Source organism: Kwoniella bestiolae, chromosome 5 (assembly GCF_000512585.2).
Source record: "Kwoniella bestiolae CBS 10118 chromosome 5, complete sequence".
NCBI classification, from domain to species: domain Eukaryota; kingdom Fungi; phylum Basidiomycota; class Tremellomycetes; order Tremellales; family Cryptococcaceae; genus Kwoniella; species Kwoniella bestiolae.
In genome coordinates this window covers 548,474-564,794 of record NC_089245.1, presented here as the reverse complement: position 1 = coordinate 564,794, position 16,321 = coordinate 548,474, and the positions used below count along the sequence as shown (strand labels likewise).

The window sequence follows — 16,321 nt, the reverse complement described above, 5'->3', positions numbered from 1 at the left end:
GGAGCCGTTCGTTGTTTGTTGTTCATGCCGTATCTGTGCAGTTATCAATCGAGTCAGGCCTTGAATGTCAAGGACTTACTGTTATACCCGCCTGGTGGAGGGATTATCAAGCACATCCTTGAAAGTCTTGAGCCAAGCGAAACGGATGTCGGTAACCTCGCCTAATCGCGCCATGATAAACAATATTCCTTTCGATTCTATCTGGAAATTTTCGATGATACAATCTCATCTCATGTATACGATATAAATATGATATCGTTTTATCTACTTCAAGATTCTTTCTTTCTTCCTCCTCCATCTCACTTCTAAGCTATATGTCCATAGAAACCTGATTCTGTATATAGATTCTGTCTGAGAAATGAGAGACGTTGTAAGAGATTCTGTAAGTGGTCACTGGTCTCTCCGATCGACAACTTGTCGCGTGACGATCTGACGTCGGTTAACGTAATTTCATTTTGTGTATGCCCATAGTATTTCGGCCATTTGGTCAGATTGGTATACAGACCTCATTACCTGCGGTATGCAGAGGAGGAAGATGGGTTTGTGATACCTAAATTTGACCAGGCTGTGAGTGAGCGCACATGGAATTTGATATCATGGGCTGAGTCAATTCTGATCGTTTCAAATCGGTAGATGATTGGAGAAGCGAAGGATGATCCAAGAGAATCGATTCATACAGATAGTCTCCCTTCTGTCAGAGGAGTGGATCTCCACTTGGTGACATGGTACGGCCCCAGGGATAACGAAAACCCCCGTAATTGGTGAGTACGATGTCACATCCTCTGAGCAACGGTGTTGATAAGACTCGGGATCACCCTGTAGGACATTGGGCAAGAAATGTTATGTGACTTTCCTGATAATGATCCTTACCACAACGGTGTATATCGGCTCTGCCATCTACTCACCGGCCGTGGGAGAAGCTTCTGAGTACTTCGGTGTGTCCACGACAGTGGGTTCACTGGGGATATCGTTGTTCGTTGCTGGATATGGTGGTAAGTATACCGCTCGCTCAACATGACTTGGTGCTGATCTTGTGATATACTGGTACTAGTCGGTCCACTATTCTTGTCTGGACCTACCGAGGTTCCTGCCATTGGACGAACATCGATCTACATCATCACGCTATTCATCTTCTTCATACTGAATATCCTTACCGCTCTCGTAACCAATTTCTCTGGGTTTTGCATTCTGAGGTTCCTAGCAGGCTTTATGGGTTCACCAGCTCTCGCTACTGCAGGTAAGTCCGCTACCCTCCTGTAGCAGCGCATCACGACATGTTTACTGACAACTTGTCTCCCTCTGATGATATGTAGGGGCATCGCTGGACGACATGTTCCCAGCTCACAAACTAGCTTACTCGATGGGATTCTGGGGTCTCGCTGCGGAGGCTGCCCCGGCGATGGCACCTATCATATCGGGTTTTGTGGTTGAACATCATGGTTGGAGATGGGCGTTCTGGGAGATGGTCATTATGTCTGGATTCAGCTTGATCATCCTATTCTTCACCTTGCCCGAGGTGAGTTAACCACTGTTCTGACCATATCTCTGCTACATTCATTCTTGACTATGGCTAAACGCTGACTCATCGGTACTGATTTTCTTAGACCTCCCCCGATACCATCCTTCTGCGACGGGCTCAACGCATACGCCAGAAGAACGGCAATCTGCATTTCCAATCTCAATCCGAGATTACCCACGCGGCATTATCATATCGCCAAATCATCGTAGACTCCTTACTACGCCCAATTGCTCTGACATGCACCGAACCGATCATCATCGCCATCAACCTGTATACCGGACTGGTATATGCTACACTATACAGCTTCTTCGAAAGTTTCCCCCTGGTGTACGAGCAAGGATATGGGTGGAGTCTTGGTACCTCAACTTTACCTTTTGCTGCGCTATTCGTGGGGTCTTTCACCGGTTGGGTGATCTACTGTTACTGGAACTGGTGAGTGATATTTTGAGGTGGTTGATGGCCTTTTTAACCGTCTGCTCCGGTTATAGGAGATGGGTCGACCAGCCTCACGATCCTTCTGCCCCTCGGCCATTGCCGGAAACACGACTTCCAACTGCTTTCATCGGGGCATTCTGCTTTCCCGTGAGTGTCACGCATCCTTGGGCGGAGCTATATGCTTACGAAAACATTCCTATCGCCAGACTTGTGTCCTGTGGTTCGCATGGACAGCTATACGTTGTCACTGGATAGCACCCGTATTATCGGGTATACCATTTGGTATGGGATCAACCTTGATGTAAGTGCTCTACGCTTCTGTCGAAATGGTCAAATTCAAGCTGATATAGGTTCGTGTACAGCTTCAACCCATTCTTGACTTACTTGCCTTACGGTACGTCAGATGATCCATATCAAGATTGGAACTGTACTAATGCGGAACCGCACTTTCAGCATACCCACAATATGCCGCCTCTGCGCTAGCTTCGAACGATTTCTTCCGATCTATGATGGGTGAGTGACACATCCACCTTGACTGCTGTATACATCATGCAGCTTGAAGATTACCAGTACTGATATTTGACCATATACCCAGGTGCTGGTATGCCCATAGCTGCTCATCCCCTATTCGGGAATCTCGGTGTGGCTTGGGGTAACACCATCATCGGTCTTCTGAGTGTGGCAATGATACCTATCCCGTACGTGCGATGGTCCTTCCTGCTAAGATATTCCGACTGATGTATATTGGTTTACTGTCGCAGGTTCGTGCTGTACCGTGCTGGTCCGTGGTTACGAAAGAAGAGTAAGATAGCTTTATAGATGAGAAGATGAAAATGGACGAGGTAGGAATTCAAAGATAGTGTAAAGTGCCCGGAACGCTTCTGCTACAAATACTGTATCACCTTTCACGAACTGTACGAGATATTCCTGTAATAAACAAAAATTCATAGATCGATAGAATACGCTGTGCGACCGAGGCAAGAAGCATGTAGGATAGGACACTTTACCACTCTGCTGTCACGATGTAACAAGTATAAATGCATATGCAGGATTTAATGATGCAGCTGAACTCTCGAACTCAGGGCGCAGATGAAATCTAGGTATGCCGCCGCTTTCCCCAATCAACTTTGGGAAACATCATCACAATGACATCTGAGTGTGAAGGTAGTCCATCGTTTCTTCGAATACCTCTCCAACACTGCTTCCCTCCCTAATTGTCACGATACGCACCTCCCCTGTGGACGGTGTGACTACCAATCATCCAAGGTACAGGACCACGTTCTCAATCAGATTATCATCCTCCTCTGCTTTGCTGGCCATTCGAGGAGGTAACATCAACCCGGTCTCCATGTCCCTCGCAAGCGGTGATGGCCTTTTGTGAAGATCCCAAACGGGATAAGGACTCTTCGAGGAGAGTGATTGCTGAAGATCGTCTGGCTTGTTCATCTCTTTTCTGAGGATATAGATGAGACCGAGGGAGGAGGAAAGGGCTATGAGACCGAGGGAGAGAGTTCGTCGAGGGAAGGACATTGCCTATGAGGTGGGGCAGATCGGGCAGAGATCTTTTGTACAGTGGTGTAGGACCTATAGAGGGGAATGGCAGGGGACTTGGTTTGTTATTCCAGCTGAAAGAAGCTGATGCTGATATTCTTTACATAACAGGCAAAAGTTGATCGAGCGTTCTCCTTGAGCACTGTTATATTGTTTGGCGGGTATGCCATATTCCTTTATTATAATTAGGGCTTTATCGTGCTCAGTCCCGATAACAAAAGAGAAACCTTGGTATAGCTCCTTTCATGAGTCTCTCATCTGTCAGTAAAATAAGTTGTCATCACGGTTTACTTCCCTTTCCAGTATCATCAAAATACAAAGGATTTACTTACCCCTTGGGACACCAGAATTGTGTTCTTAGATCTGATCCGGGGTAGCTTACCAAAGAAACCTAGGCTTACGGACTGTTGGGCATAACACTGCATCTCCGAGAGTCTGAGGATCTAGACATCAGGCGTGTGCGTGTACACGTTTTTATGTGGACTACGTACATCAGCTAATGCTCTGGCCGAATCGCCGGAATGCCGATTGCTCAGCCGCAGCATCCCTTGCCGATCACAAGTCGATCACACAGCACAGGATACATACCGGCTAGTGATATATGAACACAATTCGCTTTCTCACCTCACAGCCCTTACGGTGGGCCGTATGAGCGTTTCGAGCGCTCTTCGCCTTCGGCCATATAAAACCTATATAATGGAGGTCGTGTTCATGACGATAATCAGGTGAGATGACGCATCATCCATCTGAGTCGACTTGCGGTCTACGTATTTCGAATCTCGTATATGCATGTATATATACTGCTTCTAAAACTTCTCGAATGGGAGCTTGCGGTACAGGGAATTGGTCGACAATCGAGTGGCAAAAATAGCAGATCGACAAAAACTGGCTGCCCTGCACAGATTTGATATGAGTCCAAACAACGATACCGGTATGAAACAAGGACGACCCACTTCAGGTGAGATGTCTTACTTTCTATCTTTGTCCCACCCATCTTCATGAATGCAGGTATACATCGCTCACTGATACATCCTCCGTCTTACCAATGGTCCAGAGAAGTCGCAACCGTTCAGCCGGGGTGGCCCAATACTTGACAAGATCAAATCTGAGGTAAAGGCGAAAGACAGTGTTGGCTGTGGAGTGAGGGATTGTCGCGTCAGTCAAACACCAGCTCACTCTTGCCAATCAACTCAGCGAGAACGAGGCTGACTGTTAATTACATATCTCGTAGTGGTGCTACTGGGGAATGAGTGTGAGTATCACCCATTGCATTGCCATGCTTATTGATGACATCCGTATCATAGTCCGTGTGCAGCTTTCTCGAAAGGCAGAAAGCCCAATTGGTTCGGGGGGTGTCATGGCCATGAGGTAGTGCCATCATCAGCACTATCGCAGCTTGAGGTATCAACAGAGGCATAGGTGGAACATGCATTGCAATACATATATATCAACAGAATCTGTTGTGTAATATATGGATCGTCAGAGCGCGGAACTCCAATCAGAGAGCCAAGTTAGAAAGGGCTTGCTGAGCTGCTTGATGAGTGTTGTATTTCACGCGATATCTTAATCCAACCTGTCAGTATCCAAATGAACGACACTGAACCACAACGTACAAAACATAATCTAATCAGCATTCACCCATCTGTCGACTTCAATACCAAATCGACTCACATGACGCTCGTATCGTCCCTTACGCTCCTCGTACCATTCCCACTCAAGCTCAGGATCATCTCCTGAACTTTCTTATCCCCATCACCATCCAGGCCGTTCCTCACCAAGTGAGTCGCAGCATTATCATCCTCGAAGAGCCAACAACCCTTGGAGTTGTCGGCCGTAGTCCCTGGAAGGTCTTCAGCGGGGTATGATCTGGGTCGGAGCGTATCAGGTTCGAATTGGGGGAAGAGCGAGGGGAGCTTGGTCTTGGGGATTGGCGCGTGTTTGGGATGCGTATAATGCGCTGAGAGGAGGAGGATGGCCTCTTCGGAGGAGATCTTGTCCCATACTAAACGAGATACCCGGCATCAGCTAAACAACTCAATATATCAAAGGATGGGGAGATAAGAGAAGAACACTTACGCCCGTCAGTGGCTATAACCAGGAATTTGAGCTTTTCATCCTGGTTCTCACGTAATTTCCGAATAACAATTTCAGGTTCCGCGTCCATGTATGGTGGATCGATGTATGGTACAGTCTTCTTGGTGAATGGTGATTCATCTGCGACAAATTTCACTTGACCCGCTAGCTCGATGCTACGCGAATGCAGACAAGAACATCAGTTTCTGTAACTTAAGGGCCGATTTACTGAAATACAGTGAGCTTAACCACTCACGACTCTTTCTCGCTTTTGGTCAATTTCAAACCGTCATCTCCGAATGCTCTGGAAGGTTGCATGTTCCCCAATAATCTCGGGGTGAACCCCTCATCGAGGACCACGTTCTCTTGATCAAAGTGATTGGCTTTCAACCTATCACTGAAGTCAGCCCCGATAGGCGAGCTAAGTTGGGAAGAGGAGAAAAACGAAAGGACCCACCTCTCGACCTCATCTGGATTCCCACACTCCTGATCCTGACTCAACGTATCAACCCTCCATTTCCCTTCCCTCTCATTATACCAACCCGGCACTGCTCGAGCATCACCTATATTGATAAGGTACAGTCGCTCATTCTTGATATCGAGGAGGGCCGTACAGGCGGTTGAACCCGCATTGGGGATGAGGGACAATAACGATGGATTGGGGGTGGGTAGGACCTTATCCTCAGCGCAATCGGGGCATGGTGCTTGGGCTATTGAGAGGCCGGAGCGGCAGATATCGGTGTCGAGGGCTTTGTAGCTGAACATGAGTCATAAATGCAAGTCACCATAAGGTTTACAAGGATGATGTAGGTTGTCTTGAGGCTGATGAGGGAGAGACCACTCAGAAGCAGAAGAAAGAAAAAGGAGAGAGCCACTCCACTCACACGTCGATAATTCTCTGATACACCCCCTGGTTTGTCCACTCCCTCAACCCACCCAACCCCCAACAGATCGTACCGTGCAGTACTTTTCTCAACAAGGAGCTAGTCTGTCCACCCCCATGCCCATCCAGTACGCTGAGCAACATCATATCCTCACTCCCATCACTCTTCTCCTTCTCATCCCCCTCATTGGCGACTAAACCGATAGACAACTTATTTCGTAATTTACCCCAATACTCCCAGAATCCTTTTCCTTCTTCGCCTTTTCTCAGATGGGGTAAATCAGAGGAAGTCAGCAGATCAATAGACATCTCATCTTCGCATTTATCATTAGCTGCCAGACTATTAGTCTCAACCCTCACCACTGGATTACCTTTCCTTCTGACTTCGTGGGAAGCTTGATTTCGGGCGAGTTTCGCCTCGCATTCCTCTGAGGGCAGGAGGATATGGTGCGTTATTTGAGTTTCGGGACCTGTACCCCACGGACTGACGTTGCGAGTTAGTGTGAATGTGGGTTTGTTAGTTGGGGTTAGGGAGGTGTCCCAGAGGAGGATTTTGAATCTGAAAGTGGGGAGGGAGGAGGGGGGGTTGAAGTATATGTAAGTGAGGAGAGAGGCTAGAGCGGCTGAGGAGGTGGATAGGAGGATGGTATGGAGTGAGGGGCAGAGGGTACTGAATAGAGGCATTGCGATTGTGATTGAACGGTTACTTTCGTAAATGACAAGTCAGATGATAGGAGGGGTTATTTGATGGAGAACTGTCGATTTGGGAAAATAACAAACACTTCAGGTTTGTTATATATGTGATTGACTTAGGCTACATCACCTTAGTTCTCAGACGATCTGTCTTCACGGAGGGTCTTCCTTCAAGGTACCTTCGATATTTACGTCATGTAGATACGATACATCTTACGCGATGAATGGTTCACTCAGACAAGGGAGGCCATCAAAGGTTCTTGGAATGACAGGTTGGAGTTGGCGATTCGCTATCACCTGAAATGATTGTTTCGAAACACCTTATGCTCGAGTTGATTTGAGTGTAGCACAACGAGCTAAGCCTTTGAGATAATTACTGTATGGTGCTAAAGTGAGGTTTGACTTTGATGGATGAGTGTGATATATGTAGATCGGTTGACCACACCCTAGATTTGTACTCGTTACATCACACATTACTTCAGCGAGCATCGTTATGTTGACCCTTTCGGACCCTTCCTTTGATCCGGGTGTTTCGGATCAACATCAACTGGACCCCGCATAGATACTGCATTATTGACACAAAGGGCACAAAGGGAAGGGAAGGGTCGACTCGCAGACTGTGCATTGCTGCGTACAGTGAATATTATTACAGGTCGTGCAGTGCAGTCGTAAATTGTCCGAGTGGCCAATGACCATATATGTAAGACTGATCATCCTGCTCTCTCTTTCTTTGTACTTGAACATCCCATCATCATACGAATCGCATATCGATACGAAGCAGTTCAACTTCATCATGGAACCAAACAAGGAACAACCCTCAGCCAATGCTGGTATGAAAAAGGGTGCGTACGATCTCATACTGTGCTTATTTCTTATCTCGGACAAGTATTGTAGACTGATGAGACATTTTGCTAGTCACGCCGCCTGCTGATGGACTTAAATCTCAAGAACAACAAGCACAACAAGAGGGAATTAGTAGACTGAGAGGAGGTGGATGTTGCGCGTGGTTGGCTTGCGGTGTGAGTCAACTTCTCTCCTTCACGATTTGTCGATACCTACGACCAGTGCTAATCATGCGGTGAGATGCCTAGTGTTGCGCATGGGGATGTTGGGAATGCTGCATTGACGATGACTAGAGCACACGTCAACCTTGAATCCGCAAATAGGAGAACCATAATTTCGGCTTGGGTTTTTGGAATCTATCGAAGATATACTTTGAAAGATGTGAGACGTGTAGAGATATCATGACTGTATCGATGCTATATGATGTGTATGTAGATGCTAAGATCCTCTCATTCGTTGTTGTACCTCTTGATCTTCCTGAGCTTGACCGACGGAAGCTAGTCGGTACATCTCCTTTTGTTCCTATTGGGGAATGGCGTGGAAGGTAATTTGGGGGGTTCCTTGATGGTCGCATTATCTCCCAATTCCGTTTCGTCCGTGACTCGTAGTTCTATCATATCACAGCATTATGCCAATCAGCTTCAGATAATGACAAAACAGAGGAAAACCATATTCGGTAATGCAAGATAGTCAGATCGTCAACATTGGGAACACACAGATACTCACTCCACGTCCCATCTTCATCCTGCACACCCTGCACCACATTCCTCCTCAAAAACTGCGCAGTCTCTTTCCACTCTTCTATCCTTTTCTGCACCTCCTCCTCGTTCACCTGCTCTTCTATTATAGGCTTGAACTCGGCATCCGGAGAGCGTAGCTCAGCTGATCCGGGCGCAGGCGGTGTCAAGGAGGGTGAAGAGAATGTCTGACGGAGGACTGAGAGCATTTGAACGTGTCTTGTTGGATCCCCTGGAAAATCAATGAATATCAGGATGGATTGGTCCGACATAGGATATGAGAGTTGGTACTCACCGTTGAACGTTATACGAGATGCTCTCAACATCGACCTGTAGGCTGATCTGGCGGCTGGTTTTAGAGAAGCGGGGAAGGACATGATAAGGATTTCGCCGAGATGCGAGTGGTATTGAGGATGATGATATGAGGGAAAGGTGGAGGAGTTGTTTATATATCGCCAGTGATGTATATGTATAGGTTCACTATTATTCATCATCTTCATCTTTCAACTTTTTCTACAAGATGTGTGATTTACGAGAAGCGATCCAAGCGCACGCTCGATGCTCATAAGCGGACTCCACCGTCGAGACAGGAGTTTATTTTTACGTAATTGTTCAGATGGTGAGATGTAAACAAGACACGGTTATAGGGCGAAGATAAAAAAGCAACATTACTTTGGGATGGGGTGAGCAGGGGATCTTGGCGTACTCTAAACGATACAGCCTATATACTCACCGCTTAGTACGACTCCAAATACTCATACATCACTCGTACCATACATACTAGTAGTCACCATAGAACACAGCCTCACCAACACCTCCCCTCCTCATCGTCGGATCATCACTTCTCTCGCAATCACATATTCAGACTCCGAATCAAAACTCAAGATTGAAACCCAGAACTCAAGCACATCCTTTGATCTTCTCACGTCATTGATCATATAGTCGGGGTCATGAGTACGACTGTACGAGTATAAATCATCGACATCGACATTGAATAGACGACTATATCGCGCATCTCTTGCATTATCATCCACATCTCATAACATCATGAAGAGTCTTCTTCTAACGCTCACGACTCTCGTCTTGGTCGCTGTCCAGATACAATGTGCCATCACGGGTCAACAGTATTGTAACAGGGTGAGTCACCCCCTCATCCCAATGAGGCATGCGACGAGCTGTGCCTTGCTGATCTCCTTGATGTTGAGCAGTACATGTGTATCACTGGACAACATGATAGTGACAAGAACCTTGATACATGTGAGCAACGGTTCTAAAACGGAACATGGTTCCGGTTGTTAATGGACGAAATGTCATTAGATACCCTTCAACCGCCCAGCGGGACTAATATCCCCGTGAGCCAATTTGGATGGATAGCTATGTGAGTGCAACGGCGCAATCTACTTCCAAGAGAACATGATGAGCTTATGATCAAATCCAACAAAATAGTGGCTTTGGGACTAGTATGAGTGAGCCAATTCATGCAGATCGCAGAAGGATTCAAACAGCTGATTCAACATTGCATCGCCTACAGTCAGTACTCCTATGATCATTGCCTGGCCGAATTCGGACGGGTCCATCACTCTCTCCCAAAGGAAGACGAACAATCACGTCACGCCCACTGGTAAGTACAGTAGAGGTGCAGTAACTGCGATATGCTGATGGAAATACTACCTAGTCGACTCGAACCCACCCCGAAAAGCCACTCTCCTATCATCCTCATCATTCTCCAACACCTCCACAACATCCATCTCATTCACCCTCCCCTCCAACAGCAACACAAACTCCACCAACCTGATCTGGGCATACGGCAACAAGAACCCCGGCTCGTCCTCTGCGTCAACATCCAACCTAGCCCAACATCTTGCAAGTGGGAATACCCAGATATCCCTATTGGCCAATTCCCTCCCTAGTCCCACGACCACCAATGGGAACGGGAATAGTACCACCTCGAATAGACCAAGTTCAAGTTCGAACCCTCTTTCAGACTCTGGATCAGGACTGGGCGGAGCAAGAGGAGGAACTTCCAAGACAGTCTTAATTGCTCATGTAGCTTGTGGGGGGATTGCGACCATGGCGATACTTCCTATTGGGATACTTATCCCGAGGATATCGAGGGGTCTGACAATGAAGAGATGGTGGTTCCCTGTTCATGGGGCTTTGAATGGGGTGTTGGCTTTTGGACTGATCGTGGCTGCTTTTGGGATTGCAAGGGCGAATTTCACGGGAGGGTTCAACTCGACTCACCGGGTGAGTGATGAGTCAACTTCTGGCTACCTCACCAATGTATGAGTGATCAGAGTCTTCACGATATACGGGGTTGCTCCCCTCGAAAACTTCTTGAGTCGTGGATGTATAGGAAGGGACTCGATTGCTGATAGATTTTTCCTCGACGCTGTAGAAACTCGGTCTAACCCTGTTCATCCTATCAATCATCCAAACGCTCTTGGGCATATTGACCCACTGGTGGCAGCCCAAACATCGTCTTCAGACTAAGAGCGGGAGAGGTCCAGTGAATTTCTTGCACATGTTACTTGGGTTGGTAGTTGTGGGTATTGGGTTTGGGACAGTCTGGTGGGGTGAGTAGCATTTCCTGTTTTCCCTTTCAACGGTTGGCCCAAGACTATAGTTATTGGGTAGCTGGGTGAAGGTGGCAATGCTGATGCTCCCCTCTGCGCTCTAGGTCTGGACGAGGAATGGGAGAGATGGTCCGGGACCGGTGCGCCCAGTGTGGGCTGGAAAGTCGGATGGGGTCTGGTTGTAGGGGTGAGTCTTGTTTCAGTTCACCTCGATCCTGTCTTTTTGCTCGCTGCACAACCCTATCGCTCATCACCATACTGATGTGCTGGGCCCCTCTTACGCAGATCACAGCCCTAGCCTACATCGGAGGGTTATACCTCCTCCCCCGCCAATTGAAGATGGAAAAAGAAAGAAGACATTGGGCCTCAAGCATTTCCAATGGACGAGGCCACGTCCACAGGAATGGCAGTTCATCATCGAAAATCAAATCTACAGGTAGCTCGTTACCACCTCCTCCCCCACCACCGGTACATCATTCTCATTCTCAATCTCGTGCGGATCAACCTCAGACTAGTCAGATACCTCATTCCAATACGGCACTTCCTCCTCCACCTAGGAGATTACCTCCTCGTATATAGGTTGTGTATCTGAATCGGCGTGGGATCTTATTTTTCTGTTCAATCTGGTAGTTCAACGAAACTGGTTAATTATAATTTTATTTAGTTTCTCAAATTCTGTGCAAGAGCAAGTTGCGGATGGAGGTCATATTGGGTAGAGTGAGCTGAGAGTGATGTTTTGTGTATGTATATGTATCTTCACTTGTATTTTATCATATCCCTAGGGAATGGACGTATGATTATGACCATACTTTGAGAAGCATGGTCGGCTTTGGCATGACACGTTCAAATTGCATTTCAACTCATGCTCAACATCACTTCATTCGGGGCGTGGGTCTTGATGAAGAATCATATAGGATAACTGAATAGCTGATAAGATGGAAAGGAAGAAAGGCAACTATACAAATACTGGACAGCGAGGTATGGTATTGACGAATGCTTGTTATGGGAAGGGGAATACGATACATAAATACAACATAAAGATGAATGAACGAAGTGGGGGAGAAATGGGGATCCCTAAACTGCTACCTTCTCCTACTCTACTTTCCTCTCCCGCTATCACTGGCTTGGCGAGAACGTTCATAAGACTGACCTACTCATCAATGACAATAGCATCCCCCACACTCCCTCCCCCTCCGTTGTTCAACCTACTCCTCTTCGTCCTCCTCTCTCCATCTGTAGAATTAGTCCCATTAACAACCGTACTTCTAGTATTTCCCAACACCTGCACACTACCACTACCTCCCACCCCGTCGTCGTCCGAATTCGAATCCAAGGCTAGGTCGATGGTATCTCGCGTGGAGGCTGGTCGTCTCGTACCTGCTATGTGCGGTATTGGTGTAGCGGAGGTAGAGGAGGAAGGTCGGTTGAGTATTTTTTGGCGGGAGGAGGAAGCTTTGTTTTGGGGTTGGGGTTGGGGTGGGGGAGGGGGAGGCTGTTTGGGGGTTGCGTATCTGCGTTATGGGAGTATTAGCTTCCTCTTCCTGGTCATGATTTCGATTCGTGTATATGATATGCTAGTATGGGTGAACATTTCGATAACATGGGATGGATGGGTATCTTCTACCCTTCCCTTCCTTGCCATTCCAGTGAGGCGTACCACACAGCTCAGACAACACCACACTCACTTCTTGACCCATTCTCTGGCCGTTGCGTCGTGCTTCTTCCTATCCCTCTTGTACTCCTGTGCTATGGCTGGTACGAGCGGGTCCGAAGGGTTCGGGTCGGTGAGTAACGATGAGAGGGAGAGGATGACTTTGTATAGCGATAAAGCAGGGGACCAGGCGTGTTTGAGGAGCTACAATGAAGAAATCAATATGAGTTCACGTTCGTGAGTCAGGAGTACTGTTAAGGTAGTGTTTGAGTATGAAGTTGGATCACTTACATCAAGACCTGATAAAAACGTCAGAGAATATGGTCAGCTAGAGTGCTCTCCTGGGTAGAAGTGAGCTGACTTAAACTTACATATCGCCCCTGTGCTTGCTATGTTGCAGTGATATACTTTAGTAACGAAATGGAGATGGGGAGGGGAGAAGCTGTAGTGTATACGGTGTATTAGCAATCGTTATGACACAGAAAGGTGGTAGCGCTTTGAGTGAGGTCTTAAAGCATGGCAGATATTGACAAGAGTAAGTCCATTTCATCACCAACATGGCTATGTACTCTCCTCATAGATGATAAAGATATGAGGAAAACCCACGGATAGTCCTCCGGCACTTTAACATCCACCTCAAAAACCCCACCTTCATAAGGACTCCCCGTCGGACCAGGTAAGATAGCCTTCCAATTGAATATGTTCGACTCGTTGGGCTGAAGGCTTATAGCCCCGAGGTTCTCTTTGGAGAGGTCCGCGATTTCTTTTTTTATACGTTTGGTGGCCATACCGGGGGCTGAGGCGGAGGGACGGGGTGGCATGGTGTGTGAGTCAGCCCAAGGGGTGTAGGTGGCGGTTGGGGTGATGTAAGGTGATTTCTCGGCTGATCACTCGATGTTATCTGAGAAGAGGAGGAAGAGGGTTGAGGGGTTGTGATAGATGTCTGAAGTGAGTGTGTGTGTTGATGATGAAAGAAGAAGATGAAGAAAAGGCAAGATGCAAAAGTTGAGGATGGGTTAGGATTAGGTGGACATGACTGGATGAGACTTTTGAACCTTTTGACAAACACGCTAGGACCGATTGAATACTAGTACTTCCATGTGGTGCCACGTGGGATCTGTCCTTCCGATGATTGATAACCGGCTTGATATCCACTCACACCCCTTTGTATGCTACCCCCTACATACAGTATTGATCCACTGTATATTCACAGCTCATCATCCTCATGGATTCAGACAGCGCATCAACATAGTCTCAGTGAATATCAAGTACAGTAGCAATGGCACAATCACCCATACCACCTGGAACATACCCCATCCAACTCTCGTCCTCCATCAACCCTCAGCCGAAGAAGAGAAGAAGGGATGAAGGCGAGATTGTAGCTTTCAAATGTGAGTGATCAATTCATTCATATAAATATCATCAGCTGTCTGGCCTCCAGCTCCCTTTGGTATGGGAATCATAGCTAATCCAGTTGCAATCACTTAGACGCTTTCAAACCCGCTTCAATCACTCAGAATACACCGGGGCAGTACAATGTCTCGTCTGGGATTGGGGGGAATGGGCAGTTGGTATTTGATACTAACGTATGTATACATCTCTTGTCAGCTGCCCTTAGAACGATGGATCAAGCTGATCAGGTGCTTGGGGTAGACCGGTATCCAACAGGTGTTTGATGTGAGGGAAGAACATAATAAAGCGAGGGAATGTGTGTTGGTATGGGATGACGAGGCTAAGGTGGGTGGAAATCTCTTAGAAAGATTGATCCCATGTATACTCATATAAATCCATGTTTCCTTCAGAAGAGGGTAAAGAGGAGAAGGGCTAATCTATCTGTAACTCATTTCCAGTCATTCACCCTCCACGCCCTACCCTCCACACTCCACCTAACCCTCAACCGATCAACCTCACGAAACAAAGCGCCTTCCGTATCTTCCTCGACCTCGTCCAAATCCATCCCCCTGGCCAAATCAAATACCAAACCTCAAGATGATGAAGATGATGAAAAGGAATCTCCAAATCGAGAAGAAGCGGAGACGCCCCGACCGAAGAAGAAATCGCGGCCTTCTCAAGCGGTGGAAAACAGACAGACGAAGGGCGGGAAGGGAATGCCGAGTAAGAAACCATTGGAATCTGCTCCTATACCCCTATTATCCAGTAGCACCGGTACCACGGCCAAGACCAAGTCCACCAAGAAAGGCACGACCAAGAAGCCTACCGCAGCTAGAGGGAAGGGTAAGAAAGCAGTGGTGGAACTATCTACACCGACAAAGTTCAAATCATCAGAGTATATCGAAGATTCAGATGAAGAGATTGCAGCGTCCGAGTCAAATGCCCCTCAGGAAGAGGAGGTAGATGAATTTGCGAATCTCCTTGGAGAGAGTCTGGCCCAGGGGGAAGAATATGATGAGGACGAGGAAGAGGACGAGGAGAGTGAGGAGGAAGAAGAGGATGAGGGGCTGGGTGGGGCGAGGTTGGTCGTGGGTAGTGCGAGTGGGGCGGGCGGGGGAGGAGGGATTCAGGCTGGTAGGTTTTTTTGTGTACTGTTTGGCTTTTTGCTTAGAGCTGATTGATGTTTGGTGTTTGGGGCTGATCGTAGTCATGGATGACGATGGTTCAGAGTGGATATAGACGGTTACTTTCTTTGTGGAGTCGCATAGTCCCGGATGATGACTGGTTGTACAATAGATAGAGGTTGATGGCTTGTATATACCCAATTAGATATTTCTCTGTCTTTCATATACACTCTGTAGCTATATTCCCTTGTAGACGCGGACTTCGTCTATGTGTATACGATGGAGCAAATCATGCACGACAACTTATGATACGAATCTACAAAAGACTGCGGTTGTCGTTTAGTAGTGTCACCTCAGTCTAATCCAGCTAGCTGGTCTAGTGATATGCTCTGTATGATGAAAGTACCACTCTGAGTGGAGGATTGCTTACTTCCTCTACTACTGTGGAGTATCCTCTCCCCTCTGTTGCTCTGCTGACATCATGTCGTCGTTGAAGGTCAAGTACAGGTGGTACCTGTTCGGACGCGTGAAATGATTAATATGATGAGAACATGATAAATTCTTATGTGATTTCTTGTTTTCGTATTGACGCGTTTGGTTTCTTCTTTTCCATATTCTGCCACTTATGATTAACACCCTGAGCCTGAGCAAATGAACTGTTGGTATTGTTCCTCTTTATTGCTCTCCTCGTAGCACATTACATTACAGCATTCTGTATTCTATATTGGCATAGTGCATGACTATAACGTGTACTCTTACTCTGGTGTCGAGTACATTACATCTTGATTATACACAGAACTATCATCATCAACGTCCATTGCCCCTTTTACGACGCGACTTAGGC

The 16,321-nt window shown here is 47.1% G+C and overlaps 7 protein-coding genes across 7 annotated transcripts; 3 read left to right on the top strand and 4 right to left on the bottom strand.

Moving 5' to 3' along the window:
* Nucleotides 1-358: 358 nt before the first annotated feature.
* I302_106601 (uncharacterized protein) lies at nt 359-2,773 on the top strand (the record flags this gene model as incomplete). Its single annotated transcript, XM_019192750.1, has 13 exons — nt 359-382; nt 472-567; nt 634-761; nt 823-992; nt 1,052-1,237; nt 1,314-1,516; nt 1,605-1,951; nt 2,008-2,101; nt 2,161-2,255; nt 2,317-2,348; nt 2,408-2,467; nt 2,550-2,652; nt 2,716-2,773. The coding sequence occupies 13 exons, from the start codon at nt 359-361 to the stop codon at nt 2,771-2,773; spliced, it is 1,596 nt and encodes a 531-aa protein (XP_019045747.1).
* Nucleotides 2,774-3,211: 438 nt separating this feature from the next.
* Nucleotides 3,212-3,484, bottom strand: I302_106600 (uncharacterized protein; the record flags this gene model as incomplete). Its single annotated transcript, XM_065870308.1, has 1 exon — nt 3,212-3,484. The coding sequence occupies one exon, from the start codon at nt 3,482-3,484 to the stop codon at nt 3,212-3,214; it is 273 nt and encodes a 90-aa protein (XP_065726380.1).
* Nucleotides 3,485-5,172: 1,688 nt separating this feature from the next.
* Nucleotides 5,173-7,145, bottom strand: I302_106599 (uncharacterized protein; the record flags this gene model as incomplete). Its single annotated transcript, XM_019192751.1, has 5 exons — nt 5,173-5,507; nt 5,582-5,754; nt 5,835-5,969; nt 6,036-6,335; nt 6,463-7,145. The coding sequence occupies 5 exons, from the start codon at nt 7,143-7,145 to the stop codon at nt 5,173-5,175; spliced, it is 1,626 nt and encodes a 541-aa protein (XP_019045748.1).
* Nucleotides 7,146-8,494: 1,349 nt separating this feature from the next.
* I302_106598 (uncharacterized protein) lies at nt 8,495-9,111 on the bottom strand (the record flags this gene model as incomplete). Its single annotated transcript, XM_019192752.1, has 3 exons — nt 8,495-8,607; nt 8,724-8,966; nt 9,030-9,111. The coding sequence occupies 3 exons, from the start codon at nt 9,109-9,111 to the stop codon at nt 8,495-8,497; spliced, it is 438 nt and encodes a 145-aa protein (XP_019045749.1).
* A 670-nt stretch (nt 9,112-9,781) lies between these two features.
* I302_106597 (uncharacterized protein) lies at nt 9,782-11,889 on the top strand (the record flags this gene model as incomplete). The annotated part of the gene is made up of 9 exons (XM_065870307.1): nt 9,782-9,871; nt 9,943-9,991; nt 10,052-10,112; nt 10,181-10,200; nt 10,266-10,355; nt 10,410-10,981; nt 11,133-11,310; nt 11,415-11,497; nt 11,596-11,889. The coding sequence occupies 9 exons, from the start codon at nt 9,782-9,784 to the stop codon at nt 11,887-11,889; spliced, it is 1,437 nt and encodes a 478-aa protein (XP_065726379.1).
* Nucleotides 11,890-12,460: 571 nt separating this feature from the next.
* I302_106596 (uncharacterized protein) lies at nt 12,461-13,782 on the bottom strand (the record flags this gene model as incomplete). The annotated part of the gene is made up of 5 exons (XM_019192754.1): nt 12,461-12,821; nt 12,996-13,165; nt 13,253-13,260; nt 13,333-13,403; nt 13,568-13,782. 5 exons carry the CDS (start codon nt 13,780-13,782, stop codon nt 12,461-12,463), a joined length of 825 nt encoding a protein of 274 aa, XP_019045751.1.
* A 458-nt stretch (nt 13,783-14,240) lies between these two features.
* On the top strand, nt 14,241-15,592 carry I302_106595 (uncharacterized protein; the record flags this gene model as incomplete). Its single annotated transcript, XM_019192755.2, has 5 exons — nt 14,241-14,352; nt 14,450-14,547; nt 14,615-14,698; nt 14,812-15,454; nt 15,561-15,592. The coding sequence occupies 5 exons, from the start codon at nt 14,241-14,243 to the stop codon at nt 15,590-15,592; spliced, it is 969 nt and encodes a 322-aa protein (XP_019045752.2).
* Between the last annotated feature and the right edge of the window lie 729 nt (nt 15,593-16,321).